Source organism: Nothobranchius furzeri, chromosome 6 (genome assembly GCF_043380555.1).
Source record: "Nothobranchius furzeri strain GRZ-AD chromosome 6, NfurGRZ-RIMD1, whole genome shotgun sequence".
Taxonomy (NCBI): Eukaryota; Metazoa; Chordata; class Actinopteri; order Cyprinodontiformes; family Nothobranchiidae; genus Nothobranchius; species Nothobranchius furzeri.
In genome coordinates this window covers 62,926,956-62,946,085 of record NC_091746.1, presented here as the reverse complement: position 1 = coordinate 62,946,085, position 19,130 = coordinate 62,926,956, and the positions used below count along the sequence as shown (strand labels likewise).

Genomic DNA, 19,130 nt, shown 5'->3' with positions numbered 1-19,130 from the left:
AATTCATAATTATTCTCGGAGAGAGACCAACTCTTATCTGCCCCTGGGAGCCCCGTAATGCATAGCGTCATTTCAACATGGGGGTGTCCGCGACACGGTTTATATGCAGGTAGCGGCGCTGCGGCTGCTTCATGTAGCAACTTGTTGCATTCTCCCTCAACCCAAATCCTCGGATCACGTATTTTAGCTAAAACGCTAACGTTAACTTGCCTTGCATTGAGTGTAGAGTTGTGGGTGATGGTCATGCAGATGTGTCATGAGATTTGAAGCGTTGCTGCCTTTCACAGACACTTTTTCTGCACGTGCTGCAAACAGGATAGCCGTCTTCTATCAACTGTCCCTCGGCATTCTTCAAATATCAAAAAAATGCTTGTACTTCCGACTTTGTCTTCTTTGAGGGATAATAAATGTCCTGAGCGCTGCCGTCTCCTCCTTTGGCCGTTATTTCAGCTTTAGCTTCAAGAAAGTTTTGGTTGTAAACAACAAAGTGCACATGTGCAGCAGATGATACGGTGGCTGGTAAGGGTCACCGCGCCTACACCGCAGCCACGGTAATCCACCGAGATAATTTTTTTTTTTAAAAACAAGACGGTTATTATTATTGTCAACTTTTTTACCGGGGTTTACCGCTACACCGGTTACCGGAACAATTTAATAAAACGCTATATTTTCATTAAAAATAATACCTCCATGGGGCGTTTAGAGGTGTGCAGAATGAAGGTACAGTATTTCCTTTAAGTTTTTTTTTATTAAAAAAAATCTAATTTTTATTTTGATGGCACAACGCCGAATTTTTAACCTATAGGGTATGTTGTGATCTGTGGGGGAAACCAGGTTACATACAACTCCACGCAGAAAGGCCTCAGCCGCGTTTCGAACCTGCAGCCTTCTTGCTGCGAGGCAATAGTGCTAACAACTGTGCCACCATGCAGCCCAGATAAGATGTGGTTATCCTTCTCAGAAGAGGAGCAACCATCAAAGATCTAAAACCAGAGGGAGTTTAGGTGAAGCCCACAACAGATGGACCCAAATAAAACATTTCACGTATCGGCAGCAAACCCGGTATACTGATGGCTGGAAACCTTGTTCTATTGTTGCAGCTACAACCTCCACACACTAGATGTTGCTTTGGTGTTTGTGTTCCATATTCAACCTTTAACAGCTTCTTAGAAATAATTTTCACCCCAAATCACACACAAAATCCATTTTTGAGCTGACATTTAATATCTTTGTGCAAAATCAACATGTATTTACAGCTTATTGGTTGATCTAAATGTTTTCGCTGTTTTGTGTTTCTGACCAGATGTGGATGGCCTGATCACGCAGGCTCTGCTGACTGGGGACTTTGAGGGAGCTGTGGAGCTCTGTTTCCATGATAACAGGATGGCAGACAGCATCATCCTGGCCATTGCCGGAGGAGCCGAACTCTTAGAGAAAACCCAGAAGAAGTATTTCACGAGAACACACAGCAAGATAACCAAGGTAACCAAATAAAGGAACGCCTTTAAATAAAATTAGGAGCTTGTTGTTGATGTGAAGATGTGACTGTCCTGCAGCTGATCAGCGCCGTGGTCATGAAAGACTGGCACGACATCTTGAAGACATGTGACCTGCAGAACTGGAAGGAGGCTCTGGCTGCTGTCATGACTTACGCTCAGCCGGAGGAGTTCTCCTCCCTCTGTGGTTTGTTCCTACACGCGCTGATGCTTCTAACCCGCTGTTGCACTCTTTGACTCTAAGCTCTTTATTTTATTCGTCAGATCTTCTCGGTGACCGGCTGGAGGCATCAGAGGATGCTCTGCTAAGATCTCAGGCGTGTCTGTGTTACATTTGTGCCGGTAACGTGGAGAAGCTCGTGTCCTGCTGGAGCGGCACGCAGGATGGACACTGTCCTCTTTCTCTACAGGTGTGTCGATTAGAGTCCATTTACAAAGTGGCATCATTTTAAAGGGGCGATATGTAAGAATTCTACAGTGAAATGATCACAAAAATCAATCATGTTAGGAGGAAGTAGCCTAGAGTCTAGATCGTCATTTGCCAAAGCTAAATAATTTTGCTTCGCAAGACGGTCTAGCAACGCTCCATTGGAATCTCCACCGCCCCGGCCAGTATTGTGGCTGACCAATCACAGCGCGTTTATTTAGAAAAAAAAATTAATTTTTGTCTTCTCTCCTGCTTCTTCCACGGTGTATGGTGGTGGACTGCCATGTTGACTGACATCAGTAGCAGTCCTACCACAGGGTAGCCTGGCCTGCCTTCCTCTGTTTAATTCTGCACACAGAATGAGTCTGGCAACTCTCCCATGCAAATAACTCCACCCCCTGAGAATTTTAACCGAGCCAATCAGCACTGAGCAGAGTACATCTGGTTACTCAAAGGCAGAGAGGCACATGAGAGGCGGGACTAACCAGCTCAAAAATAACCAATCAGAAAAAATGCAGAAATGCCGACTTTTCCGCGCGACGCTGTAGTCTTTTAGATGTAGTCAAAATGGCGCCTGGCAATGGCGCTGACATCTTTCTGTAGAAGAAGGGCTTTTAGCTGTTCTTTTTGTTGTGGTTTTAAATACTATAAAATAATCTTGTGCTTTATAAAAATAAGCTTCGAAATGCTAGAACTGCATATTTTTCATTGCTAATTGAGGAGAATAAGAATAATCCAAAATTTCTTTTTAGTACAGTTGCCAAACTTACACAGAATCATAGCTCTGAACCATCTATTCCCTTAGCCCTCAGCAGCAACGACTTTATGAGATTTTTCACAAGTAAAATAAATTCTATTAGAAACAAAATCATTAGCATCCTCCCTAATGCGATTTCTCTTCCTCATTAAGTGAGGCAGCATCTAAGGTAACTGTAGAACCTCATCTGTGTTTGAACCGTTTTGATCCAGTTGAACTTTCAGAGTTGTCAAAAAAATTAGCTTCATCTAAACCTTCAACTTGCATTTTAGATCCAATCCCAACCAAATTATTTAAAGATGCATTCCCTTTGGTTACTGCCCCCATTTTAGATATAATCAATCTATCCTTAGTAAATGGATATGTACCACAGGATTTTAAGTAGGGCTGCACAATATATCGTAAATATATCATTATCGCGATATCGGCATGCACAATATGCATATCGCAAAGAACTGATAAATATCGCAATACATGGTCAGCTAAAATATTTGCTAAACATAATGCATTCTGTCAATCAAACGGAAGTATTATGATTTTTTAACAAATCAAATGGAGCTCTTCACCCATTTGGCCAATTGGGTGGGTTCTCATAGATTAGATGCCCGCCCCCGAGGCGGACAGCATTTAATTTTGATGGTTAGCAAACACCTGAGTTAGCTTTGCTCTGCTTTTCCCGGGATCCACTGATTACCTTTTCTTGTTAATTTTCTTTTCCCCTTTCCTCACATCTTTAGCTTTTCTCATATTTACAATATTTTTATTTCTTTGTTTTTGATTATTTTTGTTCCTGAGTTAAGTTTTTATTTATCGCAAGTGATATCGTCATCGCAATATTAATCATTGTTATCGAATATTGCAGGTTTTCCTAATATCGTGCAGCTCTAATTTTAAGGTTGCTGTAATCAAACCTTTACTTAAAGGGACTTTTCGGACTTTTGAATTAGGCTTTAACAGTTCAGTAATAAAGGGAGGAGCTTGACCATGTAGAACCCTGAACGTTATAATCAGGATTCTAAAATGAACTCTAAAGTTAAAGGGACTTTATGGAGTTTTGAATTTTTATGCTCGCGATTGCCCCCTCAGGCCAAAAGCGTAACAGCAGCTTCAATAGTAGGCTAGTGCACGAGGCGTGCATGCTGTACGTGCACACTCCTTAACGAAAATAACAGCTGAGACAGTCCCGTGTGTGTGTGTCTGTGTGTGTGGCCCAGAGGACAGAAGAACACAGCAAATTAATAAAAATAATGTCCCTCTGTCTCTACAGCTGCACTTTCTCGTCGGCCGGCCAAATGTGCAGTGTGTGTGTGTGTGTTTGTGTGTTTGTGGCCCGGAGGATAGAGGACAGGAGAGCACGCAGCAAATTAATTAAATAATTTGGTTCTGTACCTTTCTCTTCAGCACAGCCGACAAAAGTTTATGATGGGTCAGTCCTCCTGCATGCTAAGATCATTCCCTTCCCTTGCTTGAAAAATTGTTCCAAAATGAAAGTTGAACCCACATCTTTTTTTATCCGTGAATTCAATGCCTTTCGACGAGTCTCAAATAAAAATTTGGGCATCTTATTACTGTAAAAAAAATTATCATTAATGTAAAAAAGAAACTCCAAATAACAAACTTTATTCATACCTGGAATTGAACCCAAGTCCCCTACGTGAGAGTCAGACATCTTACTAAGCGAGCTAAAGCGCCAGTGACGTTCATTGTATCTGTAACATATCCCATATCCTTGATGACAGGTGAAACAACGTCAATCCAAAGAACGGTTCGGAGCAAAAATGGCTATTTTGTTGCTAATTTGCAGGAAATATCTAGAAGAAAGTTCTACAGAAACTAGCTAAGGGTCCTCAGAAATGTAGCTAGGTTTGTCACTAGGCGTTAGAAACACCGACAAAGTCGCTGAGTTGGCACTGCCTCTCTCTCTCTCTCTCTCTGCTGCTAAAGCTACGGATAGCAAATGCTACGGGCTATGCCTGAGCGTGAACGCGCACAAAGCAGCCTGCTCGACCCAAGCAAATCTCTTTTTCTGTGATTTTACAGAAAAACAGGCAATCACAGTAAAAATGCCAGGGCTCATTCTACAGGACTAGGGCATTGCAGTAGAATGTATGAAGAAGAAATGTATTATTTCTATACATGTTTTGGCTGTCAAACTTCCATATAGTCCCTTTAAGAAGCCTTCTCTGGATCCAGATGACCCAGTGAATTATAGACCAACCTTCCATTTTTATCCAAAGTCCTGGAGAAAATAGTGGCCATTCAAGTATGTGAGCATTTAAACACTAATGATCTGTTTGAGGAATTTCAGTCTGGTTTTAGAGAGTATCACAGCAGCGAAACTGCGTTAGTGAGAGTTACAAATGATATTCTCATGGCCTCAGATAAGAATCTTGTGTCTGTTCTAGTCTTGTTAGATCTCAGTGCTGCCTATGACACAGTAGATCACAATGTTCTTTTAGAAAGGCATGAACATGTTGTAGGGATCAAAGGAACAGCGCTAGGCTGGTTTAATTCCTACCTGTCTGATAGGTTTCATTTTGTAAATGTACATGACAAATTTTCTTCATACTCCAGGGTTACTTGTGGAGTACCACAAGGTTCAGTGCTTGGACCAATTCTTTTTAATATATATATATGCTTGCAATTGGTAAAATCATTAGACAGCATGGGATAAACTTCCACTGTTATGCTGACGATACTCAATTATATTTATCCATTAACCCTGATGAATCTAATCGGTTAGGTAGATTACAGGCTTGTCTTGAGGACATAAAAAATTGGATGACTCAAATCTTTCTGCTTTTAAATCAAGACAAAACTAAAGTTCTCACCTTTGGACCCGAAATTCAGAAAAGGAAATTGCTTAGTCAATCACCTGACCTGAATGGCATTAAATTAGTCTCCGAGAACAAAGTAAGGAACCTTGGTGTTATCTTTGACCAGGACATGGCATTCAAATCCCAGGTTAAACAGGTTTGTAGGATTTCCTTTTTCCACCACGGAATATTGCTAAGATTAGAAGCATCCTTTCCAGGAGTGATGCTGAAAAAACTAGTTCATGCATTTATTACATCAAGACTGGATTACTTTAATTCATTACTCTCAGGAAGTCCACATAATGTAGTTAAAAGTCTTCAGCTTGTCCAAAATGCTGCAGCTAGAGTTCTGATGAGAATTAAAAGGAGATATCATATCTCTCCTGTCTTAACTTCCCTACATTGGCTGCCTGTTAAATTCAGAATAGATTTTAAGATCCTCCTTCTCACATATAAAGCTCTTAATTATCAAGCTCCATCACTTGATGATATTGTGGTTTGGCTAAAACTGTTTTGCGGCCCACATTTAGCCTGCGGGTCTTGAGATTGACAAATTTGCTGCTTAATGATTTTCATGCGCCGTTTTTCTGTGTGTCAGGACCTGGTGGAGAAGGTGGTGGTCTTGCGTCACGCAGTGGAACTGACCCAGCGCTCTGGTCCTGCTGCTATCGGCATCCTGCTGGTTGAGAAGATGAGTCATTATGCTAGCCTGCTAGCCTCACAGGGCAGCCTGTCCACCGCCATCACCTATCTGCCCGACAACACCAACCAGGTACGGGACACGACTGCAGCCTGTGGCGACTTGCCAGCTTGTGTTGTGGTAAAAACAAGCAATTTTGCTAACAAACTTGACCAACTTTTTATTCATCAAGTTACCAAGTGTTAGATGACGATGATGATGATGTAATAATGCAGAGAGCAGTTTTTCCATTCTCTGCCGTCTCCTTTGTTGATAGAATTCAACATTTTGAGTCTTTTCTATCTAGAGCTGGGCGATATATCGATATTTTTAAATCATCTATATAAATTTAAACAAGAAACATGTCATTTATATCGATTTAAATATACAACTAGTGTATTTCTAAAATTAGCAGACGCAGCTAACTACTATCCGCTAGCTTGCTCCATCTCTTAAGTGGTTGTTACATGTATTCTCACATGTCTGCTCGATCAGAACCCTCAGGGTCAATGTTCTGCTCTAACTTTTGCATTTGGCTTTGTAGTTTTTATTATTTGGGGACGTTCGTTAGTATTTAGCGAGCCTTTTCACTGTGACTGCTGACGGAGATTTGTTTATCCTGCTTGTGTGGAGAGACTTGAAGCGGGTACGGAGAGCTGCAGCGGTGCCACGTATAAAGCAAAAAGATATACACCTACTTGTGTGTTAACCATCGACATATATACTGGACAGTTCATTTCCATAGACTCCAATTATTATAAGTTTTTGAGGAAAAATGGGAGGTGGCCACCACCGCCATTTTGACCATGTCAAAGGTTTCGTCAAGCCCAGACAATTCCATAAAAGGGAAGAGAGGTGGAGCTGAGGGTGGGGCTGTAAGGCTGGGATCAAATGATGACACCCGTCGAACTGAAGCAATGTAGCTACAAGCTAACTCAAAGCTAACGCGGAGGTGGGAGCTAAGCTAACCGAGGTAGCCACCTAGTCACAACCGGAGTTAACTGTGCACAACACCAGAGCTTTTGAGTCAGAGATACGCCGGGCTGACCGCTGGGTAAAACCGGGTGGAACACAGAGGTCTCCCGAGAGTTCCACAAGCCGGCAGCCGCACAGCAGACAGGCGCCGCTGCGATCTTGAGATGCACAGAGCTGCCGCTGAGGGGAAGGGACCATACCAATAGTCGGAACCCAGCTCCACCAACATGTTATATGTCAACCCATTTTCAAAAATGCAGCATTATGTTAAATGCACTGGGTTTTACCCTATTGTATTAAAATTTCGTGGTTAAACAGTATATGTTAAAATCTAAGCTCAGCTAGTGCTAGAGCGTCAGTGACCTAAAATCATCGTCATAAATATAATTTTACTTACCAAAAAAAATGAAGTGGAAACTCCTTGGACGCTCTATTAGTGCAATTAATGCCACAGCAAGTCATTTTGTTCAACAGTTGCACAAATAATATCCAAAAAGAACGCACAAACGCTACAACTAATGGTCTAAGCTGAGAGACTGAAACTGATGGAACAGTTTTCAGGCTGAGGCCGAGGCTCGGGCTGAGGCCTTTCCCCGGAGCTAGCTCTGTGGTCACGTGGGTCTGATGCTCATTAATTATTTAGAATTTTAGGCTTTTAATACACTTAAACAGAAGAGTGACAACAAAATTCACCCACCTCAGGGTTGTCATGAGTTTAAACTAGATCTATTAAACCTAAAACATGTTTTGGTACCAGGCTGTAAACATATTTATTTCTGCTGTGAAATTTGCATTTTTAACATGGGAGTCAATGAGGATTTGCTCGCTTCTGACACCAGCCCCCAGTGGATGAGTGTGGAACTGCAATTTATTTCATTTCCGTGTTGGCTTCAATTTCAGACCCGAATTATGGGGCTTGATGTTAACAGACAGCTGTACCAGTGCTTCCAAAGCTCGGTCTGAATCCAATTTCTTTGGACAGCTTGAAGGGAGTCGACTTGTAAATATTTTACAGGAGGATATAAATATAACATCAAGATATATATCGTAATTTATCTAGAAGATATCGAGATATAATTTAGATATGTCGTGTCTTACCTCTTATTCTTTATTTAAACTCCTCTCATCCCCTAACTTCTCTTTAGCTGCCCCCCCCCCCCCCCCCCCATTTAAACTGAACTGTAGGGACATTCATCAAAAATGTTTTTGTTGTTTTTTAACAGAAATTTGACAGAAAACAGTGTTTATGCTCCTAGCTTTATTGTTATTATTATTATGAATAAATCTGAAGTAGAATCCCTAAATGAGGTTTATTAACATCTCTTTTGTTCTGCTGCTCCTCCACGAGTCAGGGTGGAGGTATACTAGTGTTTTCCTCTAAACGAATCTCTGAAAATCTCGTCACATTTAGCAGGAGAAAAGTCATTTTAGTTGTAATTTATGTTTTTTAACTATTTTCCTGCCATCCAGGTTGCTGTGCAGCAGCAGCGCGAGCGTCTGAGTCGGGCTCTGGGGCAGCAGGCAACCGTAGCTGTGACACAAACTCAAAGAGCGTCATCCCAGCTTCCTGCTCATCAGGCTCAGCAGCTGTACAACCCACCCCAGTCCGCTGCAGCAGTTCCAGCCCCCGGACCCACACCTGGTTCTGCTCCAGCTCAGTCACAGTATTACCAGACGGTACGTCTCCCCTCGCCTTTCACAACCTGGATCTTCCTCTAAAACTGAGAAAAAGGCTCATCAGACAGTTTGTAGACATCTCATGACTGATTTCATTCATAGCCGGGGTTTAAATGACAATCTGCTGCCTGGTGATTCAAGCTAAACGCTCCTGATGTGGAGCGATCCAGCCAATGACTGAATGCTTGTCAGGGTTTGGTGCTCTTGTGGTCTAAACCTTGGCTGTCTTGTGTTAACGGGTTTAAAGGACTAGTTGAGTTTATTTGAGGTGGAGCTGTGTGGAGCAGATTAGATGTTGCTAATTTGATTTTATATTAGCTTGACTCTGACTTCAGGCAGGATGCGGACTGCTCATATGTTCTCCACACAGCTGCACTTCAAAAAAACCTAAACTATACATTAAAGTTGTTTCCATTGTGCTGTTGTTGGGTGTGTGTCTCCCTCCTCCCACCCATCATTGCCCTTTGCCGTGTATCTCTGTTTGCTTCAGGTCAGGGCTGCCTCCACTGTCACCTCCTGGAGTAACCAAACTCCCACAGCCCTCCCAATTGCCCCTCCTCTTCAAGTAGGCAGTGCCTCAGATCAGAAGGTACACCAAGTTCCCACCCAAACCCAACACATCTTAATGCAGATTAAAAAAGGCAGCTTTCATCTACCAGACACATGCTCCATGTCCTGAGTGACTACGTTTACATGCAGCCAATATCCGGGTTATGATCGGGTTAAGGTCGGTATTCGGGTTTCTGAGTTGATCAGAATAACCCGTTTACAAGCATAAATAGAAAGAGTTACCCCTAACTTGCATAACCCGATTTAAATGCGGACGTTGGGGTTGCGTCAGGACGTATGGACTACGTCCAGACGCAATATGCGTCATTTCCGGTTCTTCTTGTTCCGGTATCCGTGAAAACAACATGTTTCCCAGTTCGGAAGAGATAGCGACCACGTTTGTTTGCGCTTTAGTTTCCTCGTCACTCCAAAAGTGTGGTGCTGTGGCGCGACTCGCCATGTTGCTCCCAACTTGTTGTTTTCTTCCGGTGTTCTGGCGCATACAAGACGTCTCGCTACTCAAAAGACCAAGATTCCTTGCGAACAGAGCATGCGCAGAACACGCTTTGATGGGGATATCCCGATATGCGTTTACACGACCAAACATTCGGGTTAGAAAAGGCTTACCCCAGGTGTAGTAACCGGGTTTTTAAAAACCCGGTTATGAGCATATCCGGGTTTTTGACGGTGTTTACATGGCCGTGCGGAACCGGGTTATTGTGAATATTCGGGTTTTAAAAGGGTTACTAGCTGCATGTAAACACTGTCTCTTTGGAGGGGGTGACCAACCCCCCCCCCCCTGCTGCAACCACACCACCATCAGCCTACTTCCTGTTGATACGGTCTGCTCCGCTTCTGCTGACTGTTATGCATCCACCGTCTTCACTCAGTCTTTTGTTTGGTCTTTCCTTGTTCTTGTTCTGATATTCGACACCGGATGTCGTCCTTCACTTTGTTGATGCTGTTTATGTACAGGAATTTGTTTTGGGCTGATTTTAATGGCTGATATCTCAAAGTTTTCCACCTTATTTACATGTTAAAATGTCCCAAATAACAGCAGATTCTGAACCTGATCAGTTTAAACTCAGAATGTTACCAACTCTTGAAAAGATTTAAAATCAAACATTTATTTATAGCCGTGGTGCTGGTATTCCACATGTGAGCCTATGTCAGGGAACTGGTGTTTAATATCGACCGTAGAGCTATTACAACATGTCTCCTTTAACTCATTCACTGCCAGTGACGACTAAAGTCGTCATTTACATTTTACTGTGTGGGCGTCGGAACGAGCCCCCGCACCGCGAGAACAAACATCTCAGCTCTGAAGCTGATCTTCATCCGCATACGTCACATGTCACGTGATCAGGAAACAGAAAATCCATGTGTTAGGAGATCGTTTTGGGCCGCTGCTGTAAAAAAAAAGTGAGGCGCCAACCGGAAAAGCTTCTGCCAATCACAATTCAATGACGGATTATGAAAGAACGGATAACGCTCGAAACGCGCGGATTCTTCCTGATGTAAGAGGCGAGTCTCCGCTTTGTTTTCATTGTTTTGGCGTCGACATCATCCTAGCGCGCAACGTTCTGTGAGTCTTAAAAAAAACAGTAAAAACGCTGAGAAAGTCTGGCAGCGAATGAGTTCATGAATCAGCTCGCATTTTTTTATTTCGGGTCTGTCTTTAGATTTGGAAAAATCTTTGAAATAAGTATCAGAATATAAGTTTTGGGTTTTATTTTTCTTTACTTTTTCCTCAGGTGGAGCCCCCAAACTTGATGTATGGCGTACCATCCTCCAGCTCTGTGGCAGCTCCACCGCTACCCTCAGCTCCTGCGTACATGTACTCTCATCAGTACCAGCGTAAGTGCTTTATTCCTCTGATGTGAGGTGGCAGCTTTGTCTCATGGGCAACATCAGTTAGTACACTGATGTAAAACATTCCCATCCACACAAAAAGAGGATGCCATTTTGTATTTGAGTCTAAGCACCCAGAACGTGTGGCTTAATGGAACCCCCCCCCACACACACACACACACACACAATCATTGGCTCTCATTTTTCATCTCATTTACTCATGCATGATGCCTGATGCTGTTTGTAGGCATGGCCAGAGCTGTTCTTTCGTTTAGGATTATTTCTACGCACAAGAACAAAATGGTAAATACCGCTCAGTGTGTAAAATGCATGAAACCTGCACACATCTGTCTGTAAGCGCCTGGAAAGAATAATTTGAGGTTTGCCACTAGGGGGGCAATTTAACTTCATCTCTATTATTGTTACAAGCCATCTTCCCAAGCTAGCCTCACTCTTCAAAAGATGTTAATGTCTCATGGTTGACTTGTATTTCTATTTGCGTGGGCATGACACCAGCCACTCTTTAAAATGCCTGCACTCTGTAGAAGCTGATTAGCAGTCACTGCTAACCTAGACTCTGATTCTGGCAAAACCAACTTCATGCAGCTCAAGGGAGACTCAGTTTACTCACAACACACCCTCAGTCCATGAAGCTTATGTACACTTCAGGTTAAGACCCTTGCCAGCTGTTCCTTTTATGCTGAGGAGACAACTGACTACCTGTTGCCTAGGATGGAGGAAACGACTTGTATCCAAAACACCTTGGGATGGCATTTACAACCAGCATCTCACCTTTGCTCGGTTACCGACAGGAGGAGACCCCACTCGTAAATCCTTTTTTCATTCCACGAATCCGAGGAACTAGGTTTTATTTCACACAGATGAAAAAAAGAATAATAATTCAAACGAAACCCCGACAAAGCGGGTTAAAAAGTGAAACAACTCTTTGCCAATAAACCGAGTTATAGCAAAGTTGAGCTGAATAAGCTCTCCAAAAATGACACTAGGTCAGATTATCACTGACAAAAAGCTCAAAGCAAAAGCTTCCTTCTTTCCATTGCTCTACCTCTCAAACTCTTCCCATCAAAGGCCCTCCCTCCTAAAAACTCCCAAAAGCCTTTCTCCAAAAAGCTCAGCTCATCCCATCAAGCTCATCTCTTGAACAGACCCAATATCTTCCTTTTATTCACTCTGTCCTCCTCCCCTCTGCCTTCTTCAGGGGTGCATCTCCATGGCAACACCCCCTTGCTCATGAAGCGCAATGTCCGGTCACTTCTGGTCTTCCTCCTCTCAGCGCCTCCCACAGGCTCCCTTTCTTCTCCTTTGGGATTACATCACCTCCTCTCGTATCCATTGGTCAGAGCGGGGGGGGGGGGGGGGGGCGTGGCATGATTACCCCTTCCTTTTCTTCTGCCCAGGATCAAATGGTCATCTCCAACATTAGCTGGACAATATGTCTTATATGGTTATAGCATCTTGACCAACTCCACAGAGGATAAAAGATAACATACATGCTTACTCCCAACATCTGTTCAGGTCAAAACAGGTTATATCCACAACATGAATCGTTTGACCATATCAGCAGAGTGAAGGCACATCACTATTTTACGACATCACAGTTCAGGGGGCTAGAAGGCTGCCTGGACACACACACACACACAAACATGATAAGAGAAGGTAACAGGCCTTTAGCTTGGTTTCACACACACACGGATACAACTTGTAGAGCCTAGAATTGATTTCACATAATGAGAGACATAATCCAGACTTAATTCCATACATTAACAAGTCTGATTATACTCCATACAACAATCATGTTCCTGTCTAGTTATTATTTTATATTTTATTGTTTTTTTTCCACTTACCTCCAAACATCTCTGTTTAGAAGATGTTTGGCTCTAACATCTGAGCGTTGATGTTGGACACTAACGTGATGCTCGGTGTGTTTGGAGCTCAGTAGTGTGGAACCTGAAGCATGAAGTAGCTGTTCTGTTGCATGATGCAGCTGTTGTTAACCTGCTAACAGAACCTCTTGTGTGCCCCCCAGCCTACCCCCAGATCAACCAGTACCCACCTGGAGCTGGGGGGGTGCCTCTCTATCAACCTCTTCAGTATTCCTCCTCTGCTGCTGCTCCTCCTGAAACTCCTCCTGCAGAGCCCTCCTCCCCTCCTCACCCCCCCGGCTTCTTCTCTCGGTACACTCAGCCTGTCCCATTTCAGCCGATGCCTCATCTCTGTTCAGGACAGCCTCCCATCAGCCTGTCCTCTTCTTCCTCCCTCACTCCTTTCTTTCCCACCTCATCTTCCTTCTCCGCTCCTCCGGCCTCCGGAGCACCTTTCCAGCACGGCGGGCCTGGATCTCCCGTGTCGTACATGCCTCCTCCACCAGGCGGAGTCTCAGGTACACAGCTAGACCTCGGGCTGATCCCCGCCTCTCAGATAACAACAGGTCTGCATGGCTCCAATCATCCTCACCGCCTCTGTTCTCTTCTTTAACTTTCATTTTTTCACAAGTTTATCATCAGTCAGGTTTTATTTGATGATTATTAACCTGTAAATAACAAACCGTAGTATGACAGTGTTGCTGAAAAGATCGTACAGTTTTAAGTGTAATAAAACTGTGCACTATTATTTCAGCAACACACACACACACACACATGAAGTGAAGTTGTGCTAACAGCACCAGATTTATTTTGATCCTCTCTGGAGTGTAAAGTTGATTATCTAACCACAATAATTGGAAATGAGTCTCGTAATTTGAAACTGAGAAAATCAAAATGAAACATTTCTTATATTTGAAGGAGTTAGAAAAGCTGCAGGTTGGATCTGATAACTGTTACCAGGTAATCCTGTTTGTTTGTCACTAACTGCTCCGTGATTGGCTGATTCGTCTACCAAATAATCTGGACTTGATTTGCATGGCTTGCTGTCATCTTGACAGAAATTGAAATTTTTTATCTGACAAATAATCATTTTAATAAAAAGAACACAGAATATTATTTTAATTATCTTCTTATTAGCCAATCAAATCAAGCTTTACTTTATTTCTAATTAGCAGATAAGAATGTTTAATGGTTTATACATTTACATTATCAACGATATAATAACAATAATCTTTTTAAATAAATTAACTACTTATTAGTTCAGAGTCATAACTTTTTTTTTATTATTTGTAGATCTGTGTGTTTGTTTATCATTTTTGTGGCTGTAGCTGGTGGCAGTTTGTTTCTAAAGTACATAACACAAAGAGTAGAGCTATGCCGTCTGCTCACTAGAGAACAACAGGGGGGCATGAAGTTAAGTGTTAAACAGATTTCTAAGTTTGTTTTATCTGTAGGACCTCAGAACGGCTGGAATGACCCTCCGGCTTTTTCTCGAGCTCCGAAGAAGAAGGTTAGTCGTTCATTCGTTCGTTGCAAACAGGCCACACCCTTTTAAAAACCCAATAATTGTTTTTCTACTTCCTTGGCTCTAATGGGCTCCACTCGTTGCTGTGTACAAGCAGTGTTTGAAATGTTCACTCTTTCACCCACTAATTCACTCACTCACATTTTCCGCTTGAACTCGGCGTGATTCATAATGGTGCGCCACATTTTCAGCAGGATTCACCTGAATTAAACACACCTCTAAGGTGGTTGATGGCTGGTTTTGATGGGGAATGTGTTTACCACCATTAGTCCCACTGATGCTAATCTTTAATTCATCCTCTATGCAGCAATCATTTCAAACATATTTAGTTTTTTTTTTTCTGAAGTCCTGCAGCTCAGCTCTTACAGCTCAGGCCTCTAGAGAATAATCAGCCTTTCCAAGGAGTCTGACCATCACTTTCTATTCAGCTGGTGGTTCAGGTCACAATCATTATGGTCTGTGTCTACCGATGAAGCATCCAACATCTGTACACTACCATACAACACATTTCTATGGCACTATACAGCTCAAATTCCCATTTCCTCTGCACCCATGATAAATTTACATTGCATTTTTCTCAGAATGTTCCAGAAAACTACACCCCACCTGCCCCCATCACCTCTCCCATCACGAACCCGCTGGGCGCTGATCCACAGGCCCAGTCGATGCCCTCTGGGGCTCCTCAGGCTGTGATGCGGGGTTCTCAAAGTGCCCAGGTTCCCTACCCCACCATACAGCAGCAACAGCTCTCCAATCCAGTCATGAACCCTACGAGGCCCATCACCAGCATGGAAGGGGCACCAGGAGCACCTACAGGAGACACCATTCAGGTAAGCTGTGCTCCGGGCGACGTTTGAACGTGGAGTTCTGTTTAAGTGACTTGTATCATGTTTGATCCTCACAGCCTCTGCAGTCCATCCCCACTGAGAAGATCATGAAGAAGCCCATCCCTGATGAGCACCTGGTTCTGAAAACCACATTTGAGGGCCTGATCCAGAAGTGCTTGGCTGTTGCCACCGACCCTGTGAGTTTGTAGTCACCAGAGTTTATTGATCCATCGCTGCCTGTATGTGAACTGATCTCCTCATATTGGTTTTTTTTCTGCTTACAGCAAACCAAGAGGAAGTTGGACGATGCCAACAAACGTTTGGAAGCTCTGTATGATAAACTCAGGGAGCAGACGGTGAGTGGTCAGCTTGGTCATCAGTGAGCTTTGTGCAAAAGTCACACGTACAAACTTTTCATCAATTATTGACACCAACAATTTAAACAGTGTAATGGAAGCTGCAAAGCAAGCTAGCTTTTAAACATGAACGCTGTCACAGAACCGTCACCCCTCCCATCGGCTCTCGTCCTAGGCCAAGCCCCCCTAATATGGGAAGTAAACAAGACGGTGATGCACACCGGTCGCCGTTTTCTAGGCCTAAACGTCTTTTGCATTCTACAACTTCAAATGGTGCATTTCTTTTTGGGACTCTGGTAGTTTATCCTAAAGTTAGAGTGGTAGCAGCCGACTGTTTCTCCTTCTCTGGTGTTATTCAGGAGTGAACCTCACGCCAGTGGTGTCCTGTTGCTAAATGTGTGAGTGCATAATGAGTGGAGGACCCAGGTACATGTAAGTGTGGTGGTTTGGTGAGAAAGACAAGCAGATGGTCTAATTGTTGTAGTCACTAGACCGAGACACTCATTGCTCTCTCTCCTTGCTGCAAAAAAACCCCCAAAAATTTTAAAAAGCCTTCCTGTGGGCAGGCGCGAGCCAAGTTGGGCGAGGTCATGAATGCTAAATTACAGTAATTAGTTATAATTACTAATTATTTTTCCAAAAAGTAATTGAGTTATTAACTCAGTTAGCACATTATAAAAGTAATTACTTATCTAGAAAAGTAACTGAGGTTATTTTTGTGGTATAACGCAGTTACAGCACAGCACACTTGCCTCCGAGGACCGATCTGTAAACAAACACCCTGATGAGCTGATGCAGGAGATGGATGTAGAAGACTGTTTTCATGTTCGGCCTGCATGAAAAACACAGAGTCACCCATTATAATCAGAAGTAATCATTAACTCATTCGCTGCCAGCGTTTTTCAGTGTTTTACTGTTTTTTTAAGAGTCACAGAACGTTGCGCGCTAGGATGATGTCGACGCCATAACAAAGCGGAGACTCACCTCTTACATCAGGAAGAATCCACGTGTTTCGAGCGTTATCTGTTCTTTCATAATCCTTTGTTGAATTGTGATCGGCAGAAACTTTTCCGGTTCGCGCCTCACTTTTTTTTTTACAGGAACGGCCCAAAACGATCTCCTAACACATGGATTTTCTGCTTCCTGATCACGTGACGTGTGACGTATGCGGATGAAGATCGGCTTCAGAGCTGAGATGTTTGTTCTCACGGTGCGGGGGCTCGTTCCGACGCCCACACAGTAAAAAATGCAAATGACAACTTTAGTCGTCACTGGCAGTGAATGAGTTAAAAAAAAATTCAGTCAATCACACTTTAACGTAAGAAAGCACGCCGTGGTTGGCACAGACTTTTTGTTGTGCTACATTAGACCCTCCAAGCTGCCTTTATTCAACAATTTAAATGTGGTTTTGATTTCTTGTACTCCTTTAATACAGAGTCACCAGTTTATTCATAAGCTTCAGCTAAAGTCTACAAGCACTCACATTCACACTGACTTAACTCGGCTGCTCTTCGTCACAGCTCTCCCCCGCCATCGTGGGGGGACTCCACAACATTGTGAGGACCATAGAGTCGCGATCCTACATCGATGGCCTCAACATCCACACCCACATCATCAGCAGCAGCAACTTCAGCGAGACGTCAGCCTTCATGCCCGTGCTTAAGGTGGTGCTGACACAAGCCAACAAACTCGGGGTGTGACAGGTCGGGGGAGTCCCGACTGACTGGTGCGAGGTGGACCCGAGCGTGTGCTGGCTGATGTTTTCACAGGGAGCTTCTTTTGACTCACGGCAGCAACTTCTGAGACGTTCAGCAGTAATATTCAGTTCTTCTTCGTGCCATTCATGTTTTTATAACACAAGTCAAATATAAGCCATGTCGCACTCGGTGGTGAAATTAAATTGTGGCAAATTAAAGGGCTGTTAAATACCTCCTCCTGTGTACACACACACACACACACTGCGCTGAAAGTCTCATTCAGTTCAGATCTGTAGATTCATGTAGAACTTTAAAAATATGCAAAAGAAACTTTTAGAATAAAAAATTTTGTGAGAAGTGGAGAGAAACCGGAGGGAATCTAGTGACGTTTCTGTTCACATGATTGTGATAAAAGTGGTCGTTTCAAAAGGTAAAACTAATTTCATTTAATTATGTGTTAACAGATGTGTGAAGCATGCTTTTAGGCTAACTGCTAATGCAACATTAATGCATCAGATTGGCTCATGAACAAAACTTAATTTGTTCATTTAGATGCATTTTATTGCAAATGAAATCATTTTTAACTACACATTACAACGCTGGCATTGTTTTGTCAGTTATTTCATTTTAATGCCTGTTTTTGTTTAAAATTCTCCTGATTTACTTTCACCACTGGTGTCACTGCGGCCAACTCGTTGGACCAACAAGTTGTCAGTGTTTTTAGCCGTGCAAATCTCACTCTTAGAGCACGTTCATGTTTTACTTCTTTGTCTTTTTTTATTTTGTCTTATTTTTATCAGTATAATCATGATGCTAAATGGAGTGCAATGGACTTCACACAAACAAGCTTTGTATGGTGTTTTGGAGCATGCATGTGCAGGTCTTCTTTAAAGAGTTGGAAGTAATTATCTGATGATTAATCGGATCTAGGAGAGAAACTGGAGGAAGAATTTTACTTGATTTTTCATTCCAGCTATATTGAGGGCTGCAGCCTGAGTGGTCAACCTCACTTTGTGTTAATAGATGAAAACAAGTCTTTGTTTTTGACTGACTACAGGCAATATTTTCAATAAATAGTATTTATTTACAAATTGATTTCAAGTTGGTTTTTATTTTTCTTAATTTCTGCCCAATAACATGTTCCAAAAATATTATGCAGGCAATCTTTGGGCCAGTAAATCTAAATGGTTCAATAAGAGAAACAATTTGTGGGACTTGGGAGTCTTTGGTCTTTTTCTGTTTTTGCAAATTTAGTTAACTTGATTTAATTGCAAGCAGTTGCTCTTAGCAACTTTAAACCACACCATTTTTATTAATGTTTTAAGCTAAACCAGCTAAACAAAAATGAAGGGTGTTAAACAACCACAATACAGAAATATCAATGCAATGATGATGTAAAACTACAAAAAAGTTGCACATAAAATGCTGTGCATGATAAAAAATACTTTAAAAATACATATGTTTTTCTAATTGTTTAACAAAAAAATTTCTGGAAATACATGGAAGAGTGTTGCCTGTAGGATTTTGTTCTGAACAATGGTGAGTTTTTGAACCAAAAACCAAATTAAAATCCTGATTTCTGAGTTTCATGTTGATCGATCGCTGGTCAAGCAGC

At 42.5% G+C, this 19,130-nt stretch overlaps 1 protein-coding gene across 4 annotated transcripts in view; it reads left to right on the top strand.

The window, feature by feature from the left end:
* Positions 1–17,718, top strand: part of sec31a (SEC31 homolog A, COPII coat complex component) — a 36,647-nt gene extending 18,929 nt beyond the window's left edge. The window contains exons 15-27 of one of the 4 annotated variants that reach the window (XM_015943085.3): positions 1,304–1,482; positions 1,557–1,683; positions 1,761–1,906; positions 6,095–6,268; positions 8,621–8,827; positions 9,318–9,416; positions 11,131–11,233; positions 13,275–13,628; positions 14,565–14,620; positions 15,217–15,465; positions 15,540–15,659; positions 15,747–15,818; positions 17,339–17,718. In XM_015943085.3, the coding sequence (XP_015798571.3) occupies positions 1,304–1,482; positions 1,557–1,683; positions 1,761–1,906; positions 6,095–6,268; positions 8,621–8,827; positions 9,318–9,416; positions 11,131–11,233; positions 13,275–13,628; positions 14,565–14,620; positions 15,217–15,465; positions 15,540–15,659; positions 15,747–15,818; positions 17,339–17,518 (2,066 nt within the window). In that variant the 3' untranslated portion in view covers positions 17,519–17,718. The remainder of the gene's footprint in view (positions 1–1,303; positions 1,483–1,556; positions 1,684–1,760; positions 1,907–6,094; positions 6,269–8,620; positions 8,828–9,317; positions 9,417–11,130; positions 11,234–13,274; positions 13,629–14,564; positions 14,621–15,216; positions 15,466–15,539; positions 15,660–15,746; positions 15,819–17,338) is intronic. The other 3 variants (XM_015943086.3, XM_015943087.3, XM_054744516.2) reach the window with 3 other exon arrangements.
* The last annotated feature ends 1,412 nt before the right edge of the window (positions 17,719–19,130 follow it).